This window comes from Podarcis filfolensis, assembly GCF_964270895.1.
Source record: "Podarcis filfolensis genome assembly, chromosome: 3".
Lineage (NCBI taxonomy): Eukaryota > Metazoa > Chordata > Lepidosauria > Squamata > Lacertidae > Podarcis > Podarcis filfolensis.
This window is the reverse complement of record NC_139606.1, coordinates 56474342-56499782: the sequence shown is the minus strand read 5'-3', so window position 1 is coordinate 56499782 and position 25441 is coordinate 56474342. Positions and strand designations below refer to the sequence as shown.

Here is a 25441-nt window from a genome sequence, read left to right as displayed (position 1 = left end):
TATCTCCTCAATATTTTAAAATTGTAGTTGAACAGGTTATTGATTTTTCATCTTAGAGAATATAAAATAATTATTTGCCTACAGGTGATGTGTATCTTTCTATTATCAGAAAAGGTGATATCCACAATCAAGGAAATAAAATTCTAAACTGCTGTGAAACCAGCAGTGTAAAAAGAAAGCTGTGGATCCCCCCCCTCTGGATTTCCTTGGTAGCTAATGAAAATTTAGCAATGAAACACTTCTTTAAAAATACATACTCTCTCACAATAATTTAATAAACTGTACTGTCATCTTATAGAGAATCAGGATGGTTGCCTTGGTGACTGAGATTATCATTGCTGCTGCTGGATTCTGTCAGTTTTCTAAACATGAATTCATAATATTTAGGATTTATTAACAATATGCCTCTCTGATGGAGATAAATTGCATCCTTTCAACTGGCCATGCAAGTCTTCTATGAGAATACAACTGCTTTGGCAACTCAGCAAAAAAGATATGATGTGATTAGCAGAAAATTAAAGCTATTTGTCATAGAGAATAAAGCAGATGCTGTTTAAAAAAGGCACTGAAAGGAAGCTGATGGGGGGGATGTGATTTCTCCCCCGCCCCAAATGTTACAAGTTCTTTAGGGATGCTGTTTTTCGGCTATAAAACTGACCCCACTGAGTAGCAGTCAGGTTGTATCAGGAACCCAAATGTGGTAGTGGGTTTAAATCAGTACCTTTTCCCAAGAACATCAGGACTCTTAGCGGTGAAGGAATTTGTCTCTTCTCTGTGAACGTGGCCCCATAAAACTCAATGGTAGTCATTTGCAATGGAGTCTGTTCTACATGCATAGCCCTGGATATAAAATCAACAGGGAGCTCAAAAGAGGCTGCCCTTGAAAAATGTCTGGTGGGGGGAGCAAAGAGCAACTCACTGCTAAAGACTCGTGAGGCAAGAGGTCTTGCTCAGTTGCACTAACACACAATTTCATCCTTGCACCATTTTGCAAATTTAAAGGAAGGAATGAAACAAGAAATTCATATATATATATATATAAAATTTGTTTACTGTGTTAGCGTGTGAGATGGCAGTGTGCAGAGGCGGAGCTAGATGCTACAGCACCCGGGGGCAGGGCTAGCTGTGTGTGTCCCAGGGGGGCTAGCCGCATGTGTCCCAGGGGGACTAGCCTCGCACAGGGGCTAGCTGCCCGCCCCCGACTCTCCCCTGCCTCCTGAGCTGTCAGAACGAAGGGGGAAGATGCCGGCAAAGCGGCGCAGCTCTGCCCTCCCCACAAAAGCTCAGGACTCTACCCTGAGCTGTCGGGGGAAGAGAGGAGCTGTGCTGCTTTGCTGGCGGTCTTCCCCCTTCCTTTTGACAGCTCAGGAGTCGGATAGGCTTGGGAGTCATGGGCGGGTGGTGCGCCGAATGTCACCCCCCTCAGGATGACACCCACTGCACCCCCTTTCTCCGCTACTGGCATTGTGGTGTGTGGATGCGCCAGTCGGAGCACTGGATTGGCTCTGAGGAGCATCTGTGCATCCGCTACCTTTCTACTGCCTTTCCCTTTCCTGTCCTAGTAAGTGGCTTTGCCCCTTCCACTTCCTTGTTAGCTTGACCCTACAGAGTGAACTGTTGCCCCCTGCCCCCATGGAATAAATACTGGATTTTGAAAACAGCAACACTATCAAGAACACTGTTGTGTCTAGGCAATATATATTCTTTTTCAATATTTCAAAAGTTTCATTTCTAAGCTAGGTAACTTTGATGTGTTTTTTTTTTTAATAAAATTTTTATTGGTTTTTCAACACATATTAAAAGACAATACAACACAATACATAAACAAACAAACATATAAACACGTATAATTTCTTGACCTTTCTTTCCTTAAACCTTCTTTCAGCGACTTCCCCATACCTCCCCTTTCTGCATCCCTGTTTTAAATCATTCCAGCAACCCCTAATTTCAATTTCTTATAGCACTTTCTTTAAATCTTTTTTCTCATATCCAATTGTTTGTCACTGCAATTCTATTTTGCATTACCCAAGACATTTTAACATTCATTAATTTTACAACAATTCTTAAGATAAACTTTAAATTTCTTCCAATCTTCTTCCACCGTCTCTTTCCCTTGGTCACGGATTCTGCCAGTCATCTCCGCCAGTCCCATGTAGTCGATCACCTTGGTCTGCCATTCTTCCAGTGTGGGTAGTTCTTGTGTCTTCCAATACTTTGCTAAGAGTACTCTTGCAACTTTGATGTGTTTTTGACGTATTTTCTCCACTGCCTTCCTGCGACAATAGTATCTCTTTCAATAACTAAGTGATGTTTTGCTTCCAGAAATCCACATAGATAAGCCTGAAAAACCAGAGAAAACTGAAAAGAAGCCACCACCCAAAGGTAATAATTTCTATTTAAATTATTATGGGTATGTTCTGTATGTTTTCTTCCCTTTATTCTGTTTCCAGTGAGTGCATTTCCGAGTGCAATTAAAGGTGCTGGATATTACCAATAAAGTTCTAAACTGGGCTTCAAGTAACCAGGCTACCTGGAGGACCACCTCCTCTTCTGTCAATCTGCCCATCCTTTATGATAGGCAGTTGCACCCTTTGTGTGTGCAAGCTGAGTCAAGATTGGTTGCAACATGCAAAGGGGCTTTTTTATGCTGGTGCTCTCTATGTGGAGTTCTCTGTCTGCCCCCCTATTAGTTTGTTGGGACATCTTCCTCCTTAATTATGTTCTGCCAACAGTTGAAAGCATTGTTGAATTATCCTGCTGCCTCATGTAGTGGTTGTGTTTTTCTGTGTTTTACTTTTTGTGGCCATTTTCACTATCTTCATGATTTGTATTTTAATGATTGGATCATTGCTGCGTTCATACTTGCAAACCTCTTTGAGCAGCATCTTTGTGGATGGAAGAAAGTAGAGTATATTTTTTTGAAACAAAATAAGAATTGTAATAATTTCAAATTTTTGGTGCACTAGCTAACTGGCACTGTTGTTTTTCCAATGTACCGTACTTTTAAAATTGCTTTCCAGGAACTAACTGGTGTTTTGCTTCCAGAAATCCAGGCAGACAAGCCTGTAAAGCATGAGAAAATTGAAAAGAAGCCTCCACCCAAAGATGATGATTTCTATGTATTTTATTCCAAGTGTGTTCTGTTTGTAAGAATGTGCAGAACTCCTCAGAAACAGTTGAAAACACATAAATATCTGCTCTGGGAGGGAAAAGCCTTACCCACCAATCAATAGGTTATCCAGTTCAGTGGGGGCTCGGCCAGATGAGCTGACCCTAATGGATATTAGACTGCACTCTAAGCCCATTCAGCTCAGTCATATGACTTGCTAACCCAGCATTAAGAGCCTGTTAGCTTCACTGGCTGGCCAGGAATCTGTGCTTTCATTTTTATGCTTGAAAAGCAAGTCTCTAGCCCCTGTAGAACCAGATATATGAGGCAAAATGCATAGGTGCTAATCTTCATTGCAGACACTTGTGTTCATAAGGCATTGGAGAGCACTGCAAAATATCTTGCCTCTTTCACTCTCCCGTGAAGACAGAAGCAGCTGCAGTGAGAACACAGAGTGACCTTTTGCTGTGTTGCTGAGCAGTCTTTCGGAGGCTGGAACTAAAAACTTGCCATGGGCAAAAATAAATAAACAAATATCAGGCTGGCTTAAAATCAACCATGGTGCAAACCAAAACGGAAACATTTACTGTGATGCAGAGGACCAATTCCAAAAGCATTCATTTTGCACTTAAACTGACCAGTAACATTTACACAGTTTGCCGTTAAAAATGTTTCAAAAAGAATTACGCAGCATTGAGGTCTCCTTGGTGCAACCAATTAGCTGGGTAAACAGAGGGGGATGTGGATAACTGCAGAATGTATTGGCATGATGAGCAAATCTCTTTTCCTGCCACCAAATATAGGATAAGGGATTGTTCTAATTAGTTTGCCAGGCCTGCCTGGTTAGCCTTGGCAGCATCCTCACAGTACAATATGCTAATCTTGGATTGTAGGACAACAGTGACCACCACTTCCTCAAAAGGACGCAGAAAGAGCCGTGTCTGAAGGCTATGCGCTTATCTGAGAATGGCAGGTGCTGCCAAAATAGGAGACTTCAAATTCTAGGGATGATTAAACATTTTGACATTGCTTGGATTGGTGACATGGAATATTCTCTGGGGCAAGGCTATGGAAGCATGCCGGGGCTTCAGCATGACTTTCAAAATAAAGGAAGTCAGTGGTTCTCCACCTTTCACCCACTACCACCCACTGGATTAAATGTCCCTGAAGCCACAAGTAACAAAAATTAGGGTGTTAAAGTGGCACTTCAGAGCCCAGAACAAGCAGTTGTTAAGGAGCACTGGGAGTGGGGAAAGGAGTGCTATGGTGGTGGTTGTATTCAGGCTTGAAGGATGGAACCAGGAGAAGGGGTTCAAAAAGGGTCATGGAGGAGAGTGTGTCATGCTGGGTTAGTGGTGGTGTAAATGCTCTTAGGGTGATGGCTTGGAGATACGGCAGAGGATGTAAATGATGGATTGTGTCGGGGTGAGTTTTGGAAGCTCCTGCAGGGAAAGGAAGAAAGCTTCTCAAAAAAAGAAGCATCCTTTTTTATTTAAGGACCTTTCTCCCTTTGCTGCCATTACAGTGCCCCCTCCATTGTTTTCTTTCTGGAAACTCCATGCACGTTCTTATTGTTTCATTATAAATTGATGGTGCCATTGTTATTATTCTCCAAAGAACTAAATCTAGGATCTGGGAGTTTATTCTCAGGGCAGGGTGGGAATAATGCAACAACTGTCCTCTGCTGTCTACCAGAAGCTTTTGCAAGAAGGGAGAAAGGGCTGCCTAAAATCCCAAATTCATCAGACTCATCACTCACCAGTCATTCTCTTGTGATAAGGAATATTGCTAAAGTTCAAGGGAAAGTTATTTTTATCAGAAAAGTCTTGCTTTCCCCTACTGAGGGAGCATTTTCCCAAGTAGTTTCTGAAGATTTTTTAATGTCTTTAATGGAGAAACGGGGAACAGCAGCAATACCAGTGTAAGCTGGCAGCTGTCTGTGGGTGTTAGTTCTGTGTGGCAGGCCATGAGCTAGCAGTGTTTGAAAATGCAGATTTCCCTGAAGAGATACACTTACTAAAGAAACACTGTTGCTAATTCACCATCTTGAAGCTAAACTAATTTCTAATGACAACTACCACCACCAATGCAGAATAGGTTAGACTTATAAAACACACGAGGGCAACCTACTTCCTGTGGCCCTCACAGACCTTTTTGGGGGCCTGGTTGTGGGTTGCCCAGCTGTCCCACAACATGGACCTCAAGATGGCAATCACATTCTCCTCAGCCAGCCAAACAACTGTCAGTGTTCAGACACCAACCAGAGAACTCTGCAGCTTCTCCCAACACCAATTGGCTGAGGAGGCACATGGTGGCATCATAAGGTGGAATTCACCTCACCTCACCATTCCTGTCAGTAGAAGCTCTGCACACAGATTTACACTTGTACAATAATGCTCCCCCCCAGGGTTAGGAGAAACCCTGGAACAGCATGCATGGAAAGGAGAGGGGCAATTGTTTCATCTGGCTGCAATGCTTGCACCGATGGAACAACTCGAAGAGCACGATGGTGAACTTCACCCTCTTTGTTAAGACTGTGTGCCTTCTTCCATTCAACAGCGGATTGGGGAGCTGAATGAGAGGGAAGGCAAGTGAGGGAGTTGTTAATTAATTAATTAATTAATTAATTAATTAAATCTGTATACCACCCTTCATCTGTGGAACTCAGGGCAGTTCACAACATTAAATTACAATATAAATTACAATATTGTAGTTAGCAAGTTGTGTCTGTTTGCACGCCCATGAGAGTGTTTGTCTGTCCATCTGTTTGTGTGTGTGCTTGTGCATGTGTGTAAGGCAGAGAGAGGGTGTAGGTGTTCATGTGCATTAGTGTCTGGAATAAAAATGCTTACAATTGTACTGCAAGTCACTATTCCTCAATGTGTTAGACATCACAGGACCTATGAGTGCGTGTTTTCAAGTTAGACACTATTCTATTCTTTGTACCTCTCTAAGATATATGTGTATTTCAGATACATGAATATATTGGTGTTATTATTTCTAGCAATTCCCAAAGAGAAACCTGAAAAGCCAGAGAAGCCTGAGAGACCTGAGAAGCCAGAGAAAGCTAAGAAACCTGAAAAGCCAGAGAAAGTAGAAAAACCTGAAAAAAGGGAAATCTCTAAAGGTAAGTGGTTAGTTGAGGGACATAGCTGCAGTGCATACGTGCCCCTGTACTTCTGCACAGGAGAAAGTATTGTGAGTGAGCAAAATGGTCCCTCTTCAGATGACAATGGGTGTGGCTTCAAAATGTGGTAAGCCAGTCCTGCTGTGCTTGGTGGTCCTCCTGTTCATTTTGCTGAGTGGGGCCCTGGATGCCTGCACCAGAGTCTTGCCCTGTGGGCACCAATGATGATAACGTGATGACCTTAACCACAGGAACACAGCTGCTATAAATAAAAGATTGCTATGACCCCAATTCCTACACAGTGAACTGGTTCACACAACACAATAAGCCAACTATGACTTTCTGCGAATGTGCAGGCTCTTGGAGAAGGGCTCACAGTTGCTTTGCTCCTTCCTGGTATTCATTACTCCTGGGTTGAGCTAAGCTAAAGTTCACCTTAGCATGTTATCTGAACCTAAGCATGTGGTTACACTCTCTCCTTGCTAATCACACACTGCACCCAAAATTCATTCCTGACTACAACTTGTGGTTAGCAAGGAAAGAGCTCAGCATGTCAACCGAACCTGCGCTTGTGGTTAGCAAGCTTAAGCATGAGCCTAGATTTGGACAACACACTAGGCCTAGCCTTGGCCTAGCTCAGCATGTCACAGGAGTAAAAAAAGACTGGAGAAAGCAGGTGTGAGCTCCCTTCTGGGCACCCACATGTGTGTGCCCCTCTGGCATGGCCTGGTCTGGTTTATCATGTCTTGTAATTAAGGCCAATGAGAAAGTGTTTTAGTCTTTCTCGGCCAATGTGGCAGAGAGTGCAGTTCTTCACTGTGCCAGTGGCACCAATGAGATTCCTCTGTGAAAGCCACAGTATTGTGTACTTTCATTTGACTCAGCAGAGAGGAAGCAATATCTGGTTTTAATTTCCAGTCAAGTGAAGTGCTTAAGAAGCGGGTGTAAAAACAATAACCAGAATAAAATTGGAGGGTAATTAGCTGCCTCCACAATCATCTGTCATTTGCTTGGTTTGAACAAGTGCTCACATTCCTGCATGCTCTGCAACAATCATACTGTTAATCAAGGCCAGAGACGTAGTCGGCCCTCCTCTCTTGCTTTTGCTTTGATGTGAAAATAACACACCCCGCGCTAGCCGTTTTTTAATGTGGTATAGTTGGACAAAGCAGTTTCGTATCAACTTGCTATTCTCTTAAAGTTCTAGACCCCAGCAAAGCCACTCACTGATAATAGTTTTCATTGAAAATGGCATGCTATTTTTCACCACCATAATGCCGCAGCGTACAGGATCATTCATTAATGAAAACACTTATTGACATTTTGAACTGCTTCCCTGAATCAGGATCTGACTGAAATTGATTTAAGTCATTTGAGACTATGTCTACTACTGTGCCGCTCCCCCCCCCCCCCGCCCTCATTCCACTTGCTTTTCAAGCATCTACCCTAGGCTTCCAGCACTCCACAGCAAACAGGCGAAATAAACCTCTTATTCTGAAGGAGTGAGCAGGGAGGGATATATAAATAAGCAAAATATAGATTTTTACCTAAAGCTCCATCTCTTGCAATTATCAGCTGCAGACCTTGATACCTAAATCCTAGTGATGTCAGTGTGGTCAGCCCCATTCTAATTCACAAAAGTTGCTGGCCAACAAACCCTTTTTGCTTTCCTGCTTAGACAATTGAAAATGAAAATGGGAACAACTCTTGGGGACAGCTCAGTTGGTAGAACGTGAGACTCTTGATCTCAGGGTTGTGGGTTTGAGCCCCACATTGGGTAAAAGATTCCTGCATTACTGGGGGTTGGACTAGATGATCCTCATCGTCTTTTCCAACACTACAAGTCTATGATTCTTTTCAAGCTTATAAAATCTTCCCTGACTGGTCATTTGGACTAGATCTTTACTTGCTAAAGGTAGCCAGACTGGGAAATACATAAATGCCCATTTTCCCTGAAAGCACTGCACCAGGGTTTAGGACATTTCCGCCATTTTTAGAGATGATTTGTTATTGTTACTGCATAGTAGCAAAAGCTCAAATGACATTCTTATGCAAGAGGTTCGGGGCCGAAATAGACATGATGCTAAATGTGCAAATGAATTTAATGTGTTTTTTATTTCAAGACAACAGCTGTGGTGGTGGGTTGCAGGGCCATGAACATGGGACACGGGGAAGCAGGGTAATCTTCCACCCACAATATGGTCCTGATGAAAATGCCTCCCCTGAAGGACATAGGGACATAAGAAGAGCCAACGGTCCATTTAGTCCAGCATCCTCTTCTCACAATGGTCACCCTGATGCCTATTGGGAGCCATATGCAGAACCTGAGCGCAGCACTCTTTCCTGATAATCCTGGGAAGGACGTTTATGTTGGCACTCATGGGAGCTTTCCTCCTGTGCTTAAATAGTGTGTGTGTGTGTGTGTGTGTGTGTGTGTGTGTGTGTGTATTCCTCAAGACCATGGCGCTACATCTGTTTTGGCCCTCAGCCAGTTTTTCTTGGCACTCTTAGCACCCACACCTGCCAGTTTTATATTATGGGGTTTATATGTGTGTGTTTTAGTAGCTTAGCAATTTGTGTGTGTGTGTGTGTGGATATACTTTAAAAATTAAAACTAGCTGTCAGTAGTTAATTTTGTCAGGAAAATAGATACTGGAAGCCAGTGCGTTGTGAAAAAATGGCAATGATAATTAGCTTTCCCCATATTAAACAAACAAACAGCAGGTCAACCCAGTAATAGATAGGAGATAGGAACAAATTCCCCTATGCTTTGCTGCTGTGCCGTAGCCATTCATTTAAATGGAATTCCCTCAGCAAGCATGCCAGAGTTTCATTGAAATAAAGGGAAGGTAAGAGGCAGCAGTTCCGGGGGGGGGGGGGACGCTATCTGTCCTCAGCTTAGTCTGAAAGCCCCATTGTGCTATGGTACCATTTGACCAAGATGCCGTTTTTATATCTTGTACCTAAATATGCTTGTCCTTTTGTAGCGATACACAAAGAAAAGCCCGAAAGACATGAAAAGCCCGAAAAGAAAGAAAAGCCTGACAGGAGCGGCAAACCTGAACGACCTGAAAAAGTGGGGAAAGCCAAAGGTAATCGCTGCTTTTCATGAATTCTATAAAGAGCAATGAGTTCTGACTCATATAATAAACCACCAGGGATATGGAGAGATGATGCCCTACTTTGAGAGGAAGCTCTACGTTTGCCGGGGGATGGAGGGGGGGACCAGTTATGATCCACCAGCCACTAAAGGGCCTGTCTCTTGAAATGGCAGGCAAACCTCTCATGTTGTCCCCTGGGAAGAGAAATACTGTCGTGAGTTTGGAGGGTCAGAGAGTTAGGCTGTATGTCTGCCTGAGACCCACCTAATTCCTGGATCCAGCAAAGATTCAATTGTTGGAATAGCCAGGCCATACATAGGGGTAGTAGTCCCATTATGGCTAATTAGGGTAGCAACAGAAGTGGCTTTTTGCCAGAGGGCAAATGGGTAGACCCCTCCCTCACCTGGCTATTGGTGAGAAGGAAAAAGGCATGTGTGTGAACTAAATCTAGAAACAGGCTTCAGGCAGAAGCCAGAGAATGAGAGCCATGCCTGGTTTCTGCTGGAATCCAAGGCTATGACTATGGGAGAAGCAAGACCTTCTTGGGGTGTTAATGCTGCGAGCCCCTCCATAGTAGGCTCAGGTTGTATATCTGTGTAAAAAAACCACATGTCCTGACGACACCACAGTCTTTGCTGTCCCTCATTCTGAGGAAACCAGACCTTGGATAAGTGCCTGGGATCCCTGGAATTTGACACTGTTGGGAGATTGGGGAGAAGTGAAACAATGCCATTGTGTGACGCTCTAGCCAGGGCAAAACTCAAGACATTTTGCTGCCTGGGGAAAAGCGTAAGCTGGTGTCTCTTCCCATTCCACGAACTATATTTATTTTTACATTTACATCTTACCTTTCCTCAAAGGAGCTCAACGTGGCATGCATGCTTCTTCCCCTTCCCAATTTTATCCTCACAACTATCCGGTGAGGTAGGTTAAACTGAGAGATAGTGACTGGCCCAAGGTCACCCCATGAGCTTCTTGCCTGAACGAGGATTTGAACCCTGGTCTCTCAGATCCTAGTCCAACATTCTAATCAATAAAAGTAATAATAATAACAATAATTTTATCATTTGTACCCCGCCCATTTGACTGGACTGGTGACTGACACCTACTGAATGAGCTATGATTTCTACCTCATTAGCTTTATGCAAACTTCCTTTCCTCCTGAGACGCTGTATACTCCAGGAGTCAGCAAACATTTTCAGCAGGGGGCCAGTCCACCGTCCCTCGGACCTTGTGGGGGGGGCCGGACTATATTTTTTGGGGGGGAATGAACAAATTCCTTTGCCCCACAAATAACCCAGAGATGCTTTTTAAATAAGAGGACACATTCTACTCATGTAAAAACACGCTGATTCCCGGACCGTCCACAGACCGGATTTAGAAGGTGATTGGGCCGGATCCGGCCCCTGGGCCTTAGTTTGCCTACCCATGCTCCAGAGTGTGCTACAAGGCTGCTGAACAGGGACACTTCTCCTATCAGCTGGGAACAGGATTTGCTGTAGCTGTAAATCTCATTTGTATGAATGACTGTTGATGGTGGTGAACCTTCTCAGGTGGCTCCCTATTCCATATGGGAATCAAGCCACAATGCTGCTTTTTGTAGGAAGCTAACACTTTCAGCTGCAAGAGAGTAGAGACTTTTTTGCAGTTGTTTTCAGATTTAAAAATTCATATGTGCAAAGCCTAAAACTTTATCTGATTAGTTTCAAGCTTTCAAAATTATGGGAAGGCCAGTGAGGTGAAAAAATATATATGAAACACTGGTTTTAATTAAATAAGATAATGAGCCAGCCTGGTTGTAACAGCGGCAGTAGATGGGGAGGGGGGGATATGCTAATTAATTTAGTGATTGCCGGATTGTTTATAGATAAGTGTTATGTAAAATGTTAACTGCCTTATTCTTTAGGGACTTGAGTAACAAATTACAAGTTTTCAATGCATGTGTGCACTGTCAATCATTTTTAGGTGCATGGCTTCACGGGCATACCTCACATTGGCTCAGAAAAGTAAAAGCACTTTTATCTACATATAGCTAGAATTGTATCTTATTGACCAAAGGCCCGATGCACCAAGAGTGCTTCCTGCACAAGTGCCATTCATTGGGATGAATGGGAACTATGACAGAGAATGAACTGAGCTGATTCCTCAGCTTCAGATCTCCATCTGGAAAATGGAAATGATGACGAAGTTATTCCCATGAGTATTTTCAAGATTCATGGGATAGGGAAATGATACCTGTTCTAAGATTCAGGTGGGGTAACTTGTCCAACGTTATGTTAGCTGGTTCTACAGAAATCATGGAGTACCTGTTATATGACTATTCCATGAAATTGTCATGAAAACACAGTGTCCTCCCAGGCACAGAATCCACTCGTGCTCTACTTCCAAGGTTGATGGATGATAATTAAAGAAAAACTAATTACATTGTATTTGCCTGAAAAGGAAATGACTTGCTTAAGGCAAGTGGACATGTGGTATTTGCAGGAGCACTTACGGTCATTTTTCATTTTAGCTTATCGAATTTAAACTTTCCTTCCAGCATAATCATGTTTCAGTATTTGCAGTGGCCAGTTGGGGTTAAAGTTCATACCCTGCAGGGAATGAGATTATCGATTGACAAAACAGCTATTGTCTGAAATAACTTCAATGGATAAACCAGGGTTTAAAAGGATTTCAGGTTCTCATTATCAGTGTCTGTGTGGCACAGGCATATGCGATAATCCATATTTATGTTGTGTTGAGCTTTAATTTCTGGTTGTTTCAAATAACCCTCTCTGCTGAAAAGAAGTTCAAACGTATGACTGCAGTCAAACAGAGGTGTAAAGATGAGCTGTAGCTGAGCCTATATACTTAGTTTAAATTCTGAAATCTCTCTCCTTGGAGAGATTTCAGGTTAGATTGCAATCACTGAATCCACACCCCCAATGCCCTCCTGAACAGCTGATTGGTGGGATTTGGTTTGTTTGTTTGTTTTTGAAAGTATGTGAATGCATTCCTGGCTGTTTGCCATTGCATAGAGTGTATAACATAGACCAAACTACACATGTGGATTTTCATAGGTGATATGTAAAATGTAAATAGTATTGTACCCAATTAAATTAGAGTAGACCCACTGAAACAAATGGATTTCAGTTGCTATTTTTTGTATAAGTGCTGTATCGTGTCTGTTCCTTTTTAGAACCCCCCAAAGAGAAACCTGCAAAGGAAGAAAAGCCAAAAAAGAAAGCACCGCCTTCCCCAAAAGGTAATGCTCATTATATTTCATGGAGAAGTGGCTCTACCATGAGGCACAGTGAAAATGGCCTACATGAGGCAGCGAATTTTGGGTGTCATTAACTGATGCAGAATGGAAGGCAAGGAGGCTTGGTCCGTGGTGCCCAATTCATGAGCAGCTTCCAATTCATGTGCAACTTTCCAGTTGTTGTCATTTTGTTCCCCAGTGGCTGCCATTTTGTATTTTCTGCCCATCATGAATTTAACACTTTTGGTTTGGTGTACTTAGTGTTGTGTTTTGATGAAGAACTATTAATCCCTTCATTACTCACATTTCTCTATTACGATCAAATGTCCTGGGGGCACCTTAAAGCGTAACAAATTTGTTTTGCAATAACCTTCCCTGGGCTTGTGTTCATTTTAGAGCAGCTGCATGACATTTGTCCATAGCTCGCCGGCAGCCACCCACACACCCAGTACTAATACATAGCATATCCATTTCATGAAGTGCTTCTTCTTAGGAAACACAGGGAATATCCAGAGTTTTCTGGTAATATCCTGTGGGCATTGTATAAGAGGTGGTTGTTGTCCTTTCCCTTACCTTACCCCTCCAAAATTGATTCCAGGGATGTGTTTCTAACAAAGCTTTTCTACCTGTGTATCAGTTTTCTATTTAGTGAGGATCAGGATGTTTTTGGGGTTGTTTACCATCTCTTTGTTTGTGACTTTCATAGCATCTAAAAATAGGCGTTCATTTTCCCTCTTTTATTTACTGCACCAACTTTTTCATTCCAGCAGATTATGTGTGTTTCTGTCACTGACAGTTTCACTTCTTTCTACAGCAAGGCGAGGAAAGATGCCTGGATAAGATGCTTCTATCTCAAAATTACCACACACATTCTAGGGTAGTGGGCTGTGATGATGAGGAGGAGGACATCTATTCTTCATTTTTCTGTTCTATTTTTAAATTTACTTTGAAAGAAGAAAAGCTTTAGGTTTTCTCATCAATCTAATTTTCTTCCAGCCTTTATATGTATGATTGGTAAGGTTTGTGATGGACAAAACCCCCTTACAAATGGGATAAAATTATTTATTTAAGTTTGCAGTCCCTTTTCATAATTTCCTGGGAGTAAGGGTGGGGGAGTTCACATTTTAATGAGAACCTACCTAATTTGCACTTCCCAAAACAATACACAAACTGAAACACAGCTGTCCTTCAAAACTTGTGCTTGCAATCTAGTTCGCTTGTAGAAAAATGGATATATTAAAAGAAAATGCACATAAAAATGCACATGAAGGAAAATTGCATATAAGATTAGGAGAACTGTGCACCTAAATGCTGATGGTTTTCCATTCTGATGAATTTACTTGGGACTTTTCACAGGTGTGTTTTTGTAGCAGGGGAGCACAAACCTTTGTGGAAATTTAAGGGAACTTAAGATGGGTGTGTGAGAGAGAAACTGTCCATCTCTACCTGGGAATTGTTCCAACTGAACAGTGAGACTTAGTCTGAGTAGACATGTCTAGAATTATTAGGTTGCAAAAGCATGCAACAAAGTACCTCTTTCCAAGAAGGGCCTGCAAAACTTAGCGCTGGCCATCAAAGCAACCAGCTTTTCCAGGAGTAGAGATTGACCCAAGAGAACACCTAGATTCAAAATAAGTTCTGGTGGTGATACTTCCATTTCATCCAGAACATGCATGCTAACTCCTTCCAAGGCCTATGCATTCTCCACTGGCATTACTTCTCCTTTCTCTAAATTCAACTCTAGGTTATTCGCCCTCACACCCTCGCATTGCTGTCAATGTTTCCCCCTTTTTAAGGGAAATTCCCTTATTCCGAATAGGATTCCTTGCAAGAAAAGGGAAAAGTTGACAGCTATGCACCCTTGACCACCATTTCCACACACAGGTTTTAAAGAAATCAGTGCAGAAAGATTTATTTTTAGAAAATATGAAATCAGCAAGTACACTTATCTCAGGCACTCAGAAGCCATCTCCCCAGCTTCCTATGCTTTGATTAAAGCTCGAAGAAGAATTTTTCCCTATGTGGCTTCTTCAGACCAGGAGGAAAAACACACACTACCCACAGCCACCTTACAATGATGAGATGAGCTCAACCCCACATGCCCCCAAATTGTAAACTGCCCTAAGAAAGAGGCAGGAAAAATGGAAACTCCTTTTGCACAGGAAAAAGGGTTTTGAGAAATTGGTGGAAAGGTTTCAGCACAGCACTAATTTGCATTTGCCATGTGCTCTGAGCTACTGTTGAATATAATGCAACGTGAAAAGCTGAACATGATAATAATGTAGTTGAAACCCCATAAGAAAAATAAATATGTCCTGTGTAATGCTCCTGGAATTGCTAGTGGAAATAGGATTTTTTAAAAGCTATTGTTATTGCAAAAGTTATGCCACAGTCATTTAAATCTGATTCCTATAAAATATGGCTTAATTTTAACAGCAGTTTTGAAAAATGATAAGACATCACTATTGCATTTAAAAGGAAACTAATTGTGAACTGATTCATTGTCAGTTTTATAAGTGTACTGTACATGTCTGCGTGTACCAAAATCCCTGATGAAGTTTAGATAGGATTAGCTTTCAAAAAACAAACAAGAAATCAATATATCTATAGACATGGGTCTCCCAGTATGTGTCAATTACTTTTTCCCTTTCAAAAGTAAGTTAATATGCTTGTCTTTATAGCAATGGGGGGGGGTCTAAAAAATAATAATTCAGTAACAGAATAGGTGGAACCTGAAAAAGAAAAAAGGAGGGGAAGTTGCTCCGAAAGATATTTCCTTGCCTTATTCTTCAATATGTCCAGGAGTTTGTTGAGAATAATTAAAATTCTTTGGAGACTATTTTTCTTTCCTTTTAATACAAATGACAACATGCAATTTATAAAATCAACGGTAAACTATAAAGCAGCATGGACAGTAAGAGCTACTAAAAATACATTTCCTGCAGGCACACAAAAAATTATATTGACTTTTTACATATATATATATATATATATAATCTACAGACAAGAAGAGCATAAAGGTTGAAGACAAGGCTAAGAAGGATGTGAAGGAAAGAAAACCAGAACCCAAGGCACCCGAAAAAGTGAAGCGTAAGGAAACCAAAGCAGAGGTAGTTGTGCCTGCCAAAGTCAAAGCAAAGGAAGAGACAGCACTGGTGGTTACAGAAAAGTCTGAGAAGAAAGGTAAACAATGCTAGCAGACAGCAGCAGAGGACCTCTGAAGTGCGTGGGTAAAGAAATTCAGACAGTGAATTAAAAGTAGTCCAGATACATACACGTACTCCTAAAAAAAAGAGAGTTATCCCTAACACATGAGAATGAAAATAATGTTAAGAATGCATTGGATTCTAGCACATTTAAAATGAAATTGAAACCAAAATGCCTGGGAAGGCTAATGTGTTGCTCCTCTGACTAATGATTCTTTCTGCAATCCACATGTTTCTTTAAGGAACACATCTTCCATTCCTAAGGGTTTCCCAATATAAGACCGAAGAGGTGAAAGGCTTTCGTCTTAGCTGAAAGAAGGAGCTATGTCATCAGTCCATTTATATAATATTCCACTCTCTTAAGCTCTGTGGGTCTCCTTGCTCCTCCTGAACTGTTTCGCCAGCATGAGTGGCAGACATCTCGACTCCCCTATGAGAAAAGGTTATGGCATTTGGAGCTTTTTAGTTTAGAGAAAAGGCGAATAAGTGGGGACATGACACAGGTCGACAAAACTGATGTAGAGAAAGTTGGGTAAGAAGTTTTTCTCTATGTCTCCTAATACTAGAAGTCAGGGACATCCAAGGAAGCTGAATATTGGAAGATTCAGGATGGGATAAAATAGAGTTGAACTATGAAATTTGCTCCCACAAGAGGTAGTGATCTCCACTAACTTGGATGGTTTTAAAAGAGGATTAGACAAATTCATGGAACGTGTGGCTATCAGTGACTGCTAGTCCCAGTGGCTATGTTCTAGCTCTGCTGTTAGAGGCAGTGTGTGCCTTGGAATGCCAGACAGTGGGAAGCTCAAATGGGGAGAGTTCTGTTTCATTCAAGTATTCTGCTTGCATATTTCCCCATGGGTGTCTGGTATGTGGGAGAACAGAATGCTAAACTAGAAGGGCTATTGGCCTGAACCAGCAGGGCTCTTCTCATGTTGCTGTGTAGGTGCTAGAGAGAGACCGTACAGTAATCAGGAGAGTTGGAGGAATTAGAAACCTTTCAGCAGAGAGAGGGCCTCCCTCATAAACCAGAACGAAAGGGGAACAGAACATGGCTGTTCTAGGTCCCTTTGCGACACCACCAATTAGGAAACCAGCCTCCTTTACTTTTGGTCTAATATGAAACAAGTTTAAAAATGTGTCTCTGTTGAGTGGGCATTCCCTGAGTTTAAGAGGGCTAAAATCAGCATCAAAGACAAGAGTCCCTGCTCTAGCCATTCTCCCCTCTTGTGCAGAAAGTTTTATTTTTTGAATGATTGCCGGGTGCAGTACACTAGCTTCCCTACAGAGGGGCCACTAGCTTCCCAGCTTCCATTTTCTGCCTTGCTCTTCTGTACACTGTGACTTCTCTCTCAGGTTAGCCTCTCCTGCCAGCTGCAGCCGCATGCAACTTCACTGGCCAGTTCCAGCCAGACCACCTGTTCCATTCCTTAACTCCTGTTCAGGATGCCAGCCGGCCAGCCATGCCCTTTCAAGATTCTCCATTCCATTCACTCTTCCCACCAGTTTTGGTGTCATCCCACTGAGAACGTTCAATCCTCATTAAGCAGTTTTCGGTGCGGCTACTTAGTTTTGCCCTAAATATATTTTGTGCTTCTGCAGACTTTAGGATCTCCTCAAATTTTCAATACTTCCTCTGATGCGTGGATATTACTGTTTTGGCTGCATAGGGATTCACACTCAAAGAATGAGGTGCTATTAATATATTGGATTAATATATGTTTCAAAGCATTGAAAATTCCCCACTAGGCTTCTGTCTGTGCTTTTTGTGTCTTTCTGAAGCATCTGTCTTTAGTGAACGTATTTTATATGTGCAGCTAGGCATCCTGGCCTCTGTGATTTGTAAGCTGTTGCAGTTTCCATGTCATTGAAGAACTGAAAAATAATTGCTCAAAAATAACGGCAAAGCATGGCGTGTAGGCTCCTGCAATCTTGAATTGTCCTTTCCTTAGAAATTTATCAGCATGACTAGTTGGGAAAAGATAACAGGTATACATGAGAATAAAATTTGCACAGCACTTATAAAAATTGCTCTGTTTACCGTAGTGTAGAGCACAAAACAAATACCAGCAGGTTTCAGGTTTGGGCATTTGTTAGACCAAAACCCTTAGCTTTTCAGTTGCAAATTTCTTCCTAGGATTTAATTGAATCACGGATATTTACTTCCACAAGATGTATTTGTTTAACATGAATCTTTAGCTGTGGCACATGAGGCAAACATTGCAAAATGTTGTTTTATTTGAAATATTTTGCACTATTGTAGAAAGTATATTTAACAGGAGAACATGGTCACATTCTTACTGCCTCTCCATAGCCCATCCCACCCCCAGCCAGAACTATACTAGTATGCTTGTCTTTTTCTTAGATGCTTCATATAGAAATGTGGAGGCACAAGTCCAGTGCTCATACCAAAAAGGGTTGTGGGCTCTGAGCTTGAGTAATTTGTACTGGCTATGAATATAACAGGTCATCTGAGCCTAATGCTCTCTGTCATGGCTTAATGTGCCTTCAGAGGTGTAGGATACCAAGGCTCAGTTAACCTCAAGACTACATTATTGCAATGTGCTCTGTGTGAGGCTCCAGCCAGTGCAAAATGCTGTGGCTCAGATGCACAGTCTTCACCCACCAGAAGCCATGCATTTAGTATTATGGGTCCAATTTTATGGAACTCGTTTCCACCTGAGGTCAAACAGGATCTCTCCCTACTGAATTTGTGGTGCCTACAGAATCCTTCTTTTTTTAAAAAAACCAATCTAGCAGGGATTTTAACTGAAGTTTGTTTTTGTAGTTTTAACTGATGTTTACTTTTTTTGTATTGAATCCTTGTAAGCCACTTAGAGGTTATTGCAGTTAAGTGTTACAGTGGTACCTTGGGTTACATATGCTTCAGGTTACATACGCTTCAGGTTACAGACTCCGCTAACCCAGAAATAGTGCTTCAGGTTAAGAACTTTGTTTCAGGATGAGAACAGAAATCATGCTCCGGCGGCGCAGCAGCAGCAGGAGGCCCCATTAGCTAAAGTGGTGCTTCAGGTTAAGAACAGTTTCAGGTTAAGAACGGACCTCCGGAATGAATTAAGTACTTAACCCGAGGTACCACTGTATTTAAAACTTCTAGCATATTTGTAAAGCTAAGTTGGAGCCAGCATGGTTTCAAATTGGATAAGGGACCACGTGTTGAGATTTCCTGCATTTCAAGGGGTTCGGCTGAACCTCAGGATCCTTTCCAACTCTACAAATCTATTATTATTTATAAAATTAATTAAATATGAGGGTGTCTGTTGACTCCTCTGGCACTCCTTCTGTGTTCAGAAGGAATGAGCAAATGCATTTGTGCTGCAATCCTACACACAGTTCTTTGAAAGTCCCATTGGACTTAATGGGGCTTCCATAGAAGGCATGTATATGTATTTTCAATCTAAGACTTAATGTTTGTCAAAACATTGGGATTCCCGCTCCCCCCCCAGTCACTTTCATGTCATTTAGATTGTGTGCTTAAATATTAGAACTCACCCCATGCTTCTATTAACAGTTTTCATTCATTTTAATGCTGTGTCAGAAAACTGCTAGTGCAAAATAATCCTTACTGATTGCGAATGTTGTGGTAGTTTTCCAAAACAGATTCCACATACAGATATAGTATCAATTCTGGACCCACTGTAAAGTGTATAAGATTTACTGCTATTCCTTACATCCTGTGGAAGAAGAGGGGGTACTGCAAATTGGTGCTGGATATCTCAGTCATGATGTGAACCATCAGAAGTGTGAATATTTTAAATAAAATAAATGTTGCAGATGCATTAGTGCATGTACCAGCCCTTTGCCACAATGTGTGCAACTTCTCTTTGGTTTATTTATTTATTATTATTCGAACATGCAGAGTCCCCCCCCCCCTTCAAACAAATCAGTGATACTAAAGGCAGTGGTTTTACACATCCCTATTCCAGATTAGTATCACAGGAGTTGATCCACAAAGCTTTACTTATGCTGTCTGAAGCTCAATTCTATGTTGTGGGATTGGTGCAGAAGTAGTACTTAATGGAAATTCCTTCTGGAACTGTGATAGCTCAGAAAGATAAACTTGACCTAAATTCTTTAGTTAAGCATCCAGAATTCTCCATCTCTTGAGTACAGTTGTTTACTTATTTTGTAGCACCTGCAGATTTTTTATTTTTTAAAAAATACAAGGCTGGATGCAGCCATAACTAAATCTGCATCCAACCCATATTGTTTTATTGAATGAAAAATGAAAATGAATTAGAATCAGTAATATATCACTTCTGTTACATGAATTTATCATGCGGTTAATGTTCTGTCATCTCTGAACGCTTAATTCTTAGTGGCTTGCATAACTTAGCTTAGAAAATATATAACTGGATCACAAATTCTGCCTAAGGGGAAGCTGCTAGCTCTAGCAGAGGGAGGAAACTGAAACTATTCTGAAATGGTCAGTTGCAAACCCTGCTGACAGTCAAATGGTCATTACTGATTCCAAAACTGTCACCTATCACTGCTAGATAAATGAATCAGACCATTGACAGGAGCGTTATGGTAGCACATGAAGCCTTGGGTCCACTGATGCGAGGGCAAAATACATCTAAGACTTCAGGGCAGGCAGGCTGGCTGGCTGGCTAGCTTTCTGAACAAATACTTTCAGATTACTGCATCCTTTCCCACTCCCATCCCACCTCCCTGCTGTATCAGTAAGTTCTTCTCATTCTTTGATACATGCATACTCATTGATGAATCTGTAATTGTTTTGTAGAATGAAAATGATGGTGTGCCTGACGTTCTGCATTGGCCTGCATATTTATTTACTTATTTAAAATATATAATGGAAATGGCCAGGGCTCTTCTTCAGCTCAGTGAAAATAACCCAGCGTATGAGTATCAGGCAACGATGGCATGTAACACACAATAATGTGACATTCTTAACACATTGTCCTGCATTGGAGCATGCATTTGTGTATATGAAGCTGTATGTAAAACATGAGAGGCACAGTCCACAGAATGTCATGGTTCAGTTTATAATGTGAGCAAATGCCAGCACAGGGCTCTCTCTGGCTTTCTACATTGACTAGAAAGAGAGAGAGAGAGAGAGAACAATATTATATGTTTGCATAGCCAAAGTCATTAGTTAATGAAATAAAAAAGTTGCTTACAGTAACATAAATCACAATGTAAGAAGTTTGAGGAACAATCCTTAACCCGTCCCATGGATATTTCAAAACAGGCCATTTTTATTTCCCTTAGAGCATGGGTAGGTAGCTTTCCTCAGCCCAAGGGCCGCATTCCATACTGGGCAACCTTCAGAGGGCCAAATGCCACTGGTGGGTGGGGCAACAGATGTGACTCTGTGCCATAGATTATTGCCTAGCCACATAAAAAGTCAGAGGTTCCATACATACATCTCTCCATCCAGGCAAACAGAAGATGCATTGTGACAGTTCAGTGACATGTGCTAGCCAGGCAGGAGAATGGGAGAAGGGTGTGCTGCAGGGGCAGTAAGGTGTGTGACCTGGTGAGAACCCCTAGAGCCAGACAAATAGTGAGCAGCATTTGTTCCCTGGGCCAGAAGTCCCCTGCCTTAATAGCCTGGCTGTGTTGGGGTCTTCCAAACTAGTAGCACCCTCAGTGTGTAAGAGTATCTGCCTGTATTTGAGATTTGCCTCTGAAATCTAGTCCTGGCAGCTACATGATTAGATGCAATTAGCTATCAGGGGATCACTGTGCAGAGAGCCAGAAGGCATTTCCTGTGGCAGCTCACTTTTTTAAAAAAAGAGGAACAGAAACATGAATTTCACCACCTGTTTGGTTATTGATTACTTTGAGCAGGAGATGAAAAACTGGCAAAGGTTTTGTTTCAGTGCTAAGCTCTCTCTTTAGCGCTTGATTTGAAAAAGACCTGTAAACTGTGTCTTATTACTCTTCCCCCCCTTTCTGTTCTGCTAGATCAATATGCATTCTGTCGTTATATGATTGACATGTTTTCGCACGGGGATTTGTATACAGGTACTTGAACTGAACTCTATCATTGCACTCTCTGTTTCGCGGAGAGCTTCTGCTTTGTTGTGCTCCTGGAATGTGTGTGCTTTTTTCATTTGTTAAAAGCGGAAATGAAGCCTGTGCAAAGAGAGTTTAAATAAAGCATATCAACTAATGGCTGTATTATTAAAGCTTCTAATACTCTTTTCTATAATTGCATGCATTGAGATTAATGGTGATTTAAAAGGTGACGCCAGTGGAAACCTAAGAAAGAATTAAACCATTTGCCTTAACCATCAATTGGCGTGGAATTTATATCTTTTGCATGCATTTATGCCATAGAAAGGATGGGGTAGATGTGTAAAGTTAAGAGGTGGTTTGGTTTAAATTTCTTTATGTCATCTTCAAAAGTGTAAAGAAAATGAGAAAGCCCACCACATTTAAGCTTACTCTTTTTGTTACATGCAGATGTTAAACGTTCATATGAAATGCATCTGTTAAAAATTTAGAATGGGATCTCCAGCGCAATGAGTATATTCATCATATGTCACTCCAGTGTTCACTGCTGTTAATTTGTGATGGTTGCTGGTTAAGATGGTTTTGCATGCTGGAGCTGTCAGTGAACTTAAAGCCTTATGGTACCTGAGGGTATCAGTTCCATCAGGCATCAGCTTTGAACATGTGCATAGGGTATGTATGTATCAATGAATGAACTGTATTCTGTGATGAGCTTACCACCAGAATGAATGGCGAAGAAAGAATCTGCCTTTTTGCCCATGTGAAATATAAATAATCTTTAGACAAAACACCCATTTATGAGATTCTGATGTTTGAGCCATGACTACTTATAAAGAAGGTATGCCCCTTCACTGAATATGTTCTAGGAAACTGTTCAGTGAAAAATTTTGCAAGAAAATTATGGAAGAAACTTGAAAACAACTCAGATCCTCTATATAATAAATGTAGTGGTTAGATGTAAAACAGTTGCTATTCATGATCCAGGAGCAGCATAGCTACTTGTCTCATTGATTTCAATTGCACTTTTGAATGTCTGTTCCACAGAAAGCTGGCCAAACTGAACAATCCTGTGCATGCTTGCTCAGAAGTAAGTCCCATTATGTTTCATGGGGCTGGCTCCCAGGTACATAGGACTGAAGCCCAAAATGTCAGTGCCAGATGTCTAAAGTGAGGCTCCTAAATCTTGGCAAAAATCAAGTGACTTGTTCTACCATATCAGGACCCAGATACTACTACTTCCACCATTATGGTAGATTCTTCCATTTATTTTTGCTAGCTTATTCTTACCAAGTTAACAGTAACTAATGCCTCCTAAATATATTGCTTTTGTACTATGGGCATTTCACAGTTCTTCATGCGGTGTAAAAACTGAACTTAAAGAAGTTAAATAAATTCCTTCTAGTGATTTATCCAAGACTGCACAAGCTGATTTGCACACATGCAACAGGACTTCTATTTCCTTTCCTCCCCTAACCCTATGTATTCATTTGGGAGGTTTGGGGGGGGGCTGGAGAGGAAGTTCTGTTGCACATACAGAAGGATACAACCTAGTGTTTTGTTTTCCACTGTCTTGTTCTTTTATATCCCCCCCCCCCCAAAGTATAAGATAAAAAGGTAAAGGGACCCCTGACCATTAGGTCCAGTCGTGGCCGACTCTGGGGTTGCGGCGCTCATCTCGCTTTACTGGCCGAGAGAGCTGGCGTTTGTCTGCAGACAGCTTCCGGGTCATGTGGCCAGCATGACTAAGCCACTTCTGGCGAACCAGAGCAGTGCACGGAAACGCGTTTACCTTCCTGCCGGAGCGGTACCTATTTATCTACTTGCACTTTGACATGCTTTCGAACTGCTAGGTTGGCAGGAGCAGGGACCGAGCAATGGGAGCTCACCCCATCGTGGGGATTCGAACCACCAACCTTCTGATCGGCAAGCCCTAGGCTCAGTGGTTTAACCCACAGCGCCACCCGTGTCCCTAAAGTATAAGGTAGCATACAACAATTCATAAAAGTGCAAATAGATAACTAAATAAAATGTAATAAAGGATACCAATATATTAACAGAATTCTGAAAATGCAAAATACCCCAACAGTACAGTCAAGCCCAGATAAATTACTCTAAAAATATGCTGAAACACCTCAATTAGCTTTTGCATTGCAAGGTCAGGCCACAGTGGTTTTCTCATGGGAGGCATTGAGACATCTTATTTTGCTATACAACTTTTTTTGACCTGCAAGACATTGTCATACAGGATTTCCTCCCACCACCACACTTCCAAATAACACAAAGACTCTCACTCACTTGCATTCAGAAGACTACTCTCCTCCTACCTGTGTAAAACATTCAGCATCTTATTTAGCACTGGAGGAAGTGGTGGTGGTGGTTTGAAAGACGAGTCTTACAATATCATCTCAGAATCTCTTATCAAATACCCATTAACTAACCATTCCTCCTTTGTGGGGAGTAAAAGAATGCCCGATATGAGTAATGTAATCCAATGGTCCTCTGCTGTTGTCTTTGAGAGGAACTACGCAACAAGAGAATGTTGATGTTTTCTCTTCAGGAAGCTATCTACTTCCCTTTTCAGGTAAGGAAGCATGCTACTCTGATATAGCTCATATCTGAGACTGCACAAAAACTACAATGGAGAAAAGAAAACAGGATTGTTCACCTGTAATCATTATTTGGTTTCCTGTGTAGTCACATTATGGTCTCCTTCCCGCTCCTAGGGCCTTGTTGAATTCCTGCCTGTCATGCACACAAATCCAACAAGAAAAAATATGGTTCCCTTACAACAAATGTATATATGTGTACATTTTACATGTGCCCTTGTTTGCTTCTAAAAGAAACATTTCATTGAGCATTCTTTTTTAATATGACCTTAAAAATACCCATGGTGATTCAGTTCCTAGTAATCTGAGTTGCTGCCTGCCATGGGAGAGTGTTCCTGACTTTGATTACTTGCACTCAGTGTAAATGAATAGGCTCAAGGCTGCACTTAAATTCTTCCATGTTAAGCTAATGCCTGGCTCAGTTAGACATGGGTTATAAGAGGTGCTTCTAAGGCATGTGAGAGATCTGTGAAGAGACTGTAAGTTAAAACTGATGTTTCCTACGGGTTTACTTCACTTGGGGTGAAGTGGGGGGGGGGACTTTGCCTAAATGTTTCATCCACTTATGTGAAAACAAAAAAAAGGGCTTATATCTGCTTTTAGATTCCTCATTATAGGTAACAGGAATGAAATAAAGCTTCAGATTTACCAGATCAGATTCAGAACCGAGTAACAAATAAAATTGGAATGACACGTTGTGGATCTAAAACAGGTTGGGCTGCTTCCAAATGCTACAGATACATCTTGTGGTCACTGCAAAGCCCTGGTTTTTTTATTTAGCCACTACATTTGTATCCCACTGTTTTGCCAAGAAGGTCAGGGTAATTTGTGTGGGCTTATTTTTCCTTTTGATGTTCACAACAACAGTTTAGATAGAGAAATGGTGAGTTGCCCAAGGCCACCCAAATCACTTTATGGTTGAGGTGAGATTTCTACCCAGGTTTCCCCAATCCAAATGAGACTTTGCTAACTGGCTTTCCAGTATCCTTGCCAAAGCTCTCGTTTATTTGATAGCCGATGCAGATTACAAAATTGGGGATTATTTGCT

At 41.6% G+C, this 25441-nt stretch overlaps 1 protein-coding gene across 17 annotated transcripts in view; it reads left to right on the top strand.

The window, feature by feature from the left end:
* TRDN (triadin) overlaps positions 1–25441 on the top strand; it is a 162908-nt gene that overhangs the window by 44685 nt on the left and 92782 nt on the right. For 13 of the 17 annotated variants that reach the window (XM_083608537.1, XM_083608541.1, XM_083608551.1 and 10 more), the window contains 7 exons: positions 2323–2382; positions 3046–3105; positions 6114–6236; positions 9224–9328; positions 12516–12581; positions 15582–15761; positions 21737–21796. In XM_083608537.1, the coding sequence (XP_083464663.1) occupies positions 2323–2382; positions 3046–3105; positions 6114–6236; positions 9224–9328; positions 12516–12581; positions 15582–15761; positions 21737–21796 (654 nt within the window). Of the gene's footprint in view, positions 1–2322; positions 2383–3045; positions 3120–6113; positions 6237–9223; positions 9329–12515; positions 12582–15581; positions 15762–21736; positions 21797–25441 lie in introns of all 17 variants that reach the window. The other 4 variants (XM_083608542.1, XM_083608540.1, XM_083608539.1 and 1 more) reach the window with 2 other exon arrangements.